This window comes from Perkinsus marinus (genome assembly GCF_000006405.1).
Source record: "Perkinsus marinus ATCC 50983 genomic scaffold scf_1104296935346, whole genome shotgun sequence".
NCBI classification, from domain to species: domain Eukaryota; phylum Perkinsozoa; order Perkinsida; family Perkinsidae; genus Perkinsus; species Perkinsus marinus.
The window spans coordinates 1-1,348 of NW_003214486.1; the positions used below are offsets into that span (position 1 = coordinate 1).

General features: G+C 58.6%; 1 protein-coding gene across 1 annotated transcript; it reads right to left on the reverse strand.

Moving 5' to 3' along the window:
• Positions 1–281: 281 nt before the first annotated feature.
• On the reverse strand, positions 282–938 carry Pmar_PMAR028782 (Bbg 1.1, putative; the record flags this gene model as incomplete). The annotated part of the gene is made up of 1 exon (XM_002783962.1): positions 282–938. One exon carries the CDS (start codon positions 936–938, stop codon positions 282–284), a length of 657 nt encoding a protein of 218 aa, XP_002784008.1.
• Positions 939–1,348: the final 410 nt, after the last annotated feature.

The following is a 1,348-nucleotide window of genomic DNA, read 5'->3' on the forward strand; positions in this document are numbered from 1 at the left end:
GATGACGAGCAGAAGAAGTTAGAAGCCCATAAGAAGTCGTTGAATAAGACGGTTAAGCGTATGCGGAGTATGTTGAACCTTGTAGTGGAGACCATAGCCAGTGCTGAGGTAGGCTGGAGTGGGCATATTTGAGCCATCCCATCGACGACGACTCAGATCGAAGACGTCATCCTTGCGGAGCAGGAAACCAATTTAGACGCAGCTTCGGAGTGCAATGCATACATCACTTACGCGAGGTGTCTCCTACAACGGGAAGAGGGAGAGGCTGAACGGGTAGGCTTTCAGTTAGTCCTATTGGCCTGGACGACAGTTCTTTTCTTGTGATAGAGACTCTTGGACGCGGAACTCTCGGACGCGGAACTCTCGGATGCTGCCTCGGACACTAGCCGGCCGGGCATGATACGTTCGGACACGGGCCGTTCGGACAGGAGTTCACCGGAAATGCTACGCTCAGACACGAGCCGTACGGACTCGAGCCGGCCGGACATGCTACGCTCGGACACGGGCCGTTCGGACAGGAGTTCACCGGAAATGCTACGCTCAGACACGGGCCGTACGGACTCGAGCCGGCCGGACATGCTACGCTCGGACACGGGCCGTTCGGACAGGAGTTCACCGGACATGCTACGCTCAGACACGAGCCGTACGGACTCGAGCCGGCCGGACATGCTACGATCGGACACGGGCCGTACGGACTCGAGCCGGCCGGACATGCTACGATCGGACACGGGCCGTACGGACTCGAGCCAGCCGGACATGCTACGATCGGACACGGGCCGTACGGACTCGAGCCGGCCGGACATGCTACGCTCAGACACGGGCCGTTCGGACAGGAGCTCACCGGAAATGCTACGATCGGACACGGGCCGTTCGGACAGGAGCTCACCGGAAATGCTACGATCGGACACGGGCCGTTCGGACAGGAGCTCACCGGACATGATGAGGCCGGACACGGACCGCTTGGATGCGGGGACATTCAGCCCGACTTCGGGTCCTAACGGTGTCGATTCGGAAGGCGAGCAATCCAATCCTAGTGCCGAGACGCATTCCAAAGTGCCGCCCAACGTCTGGCTGGCTAACAAAGATGCTCTACAAGACTGCGAATCTTCGCAGAACCAGTTGGAAGAGGTAGTAGTCAATGAGTCGCTAGAGTCCTCCCCCCAATGGGGTCCTGTCATCAGGCCACCCGCGAATTCGGCAGTCTCTCTGCAGCTGTGCACCGCAGGGGTGTCGCGTTGACTAAGAAAATACAGAGTTACCTCTGGGAGGACTCCGAGGTTCCACCGGATGTAGGCGACTTGAAGCTCTCGTTCTTTTAGAGGAATGCATCTCAGGATCCTCTGGCCCA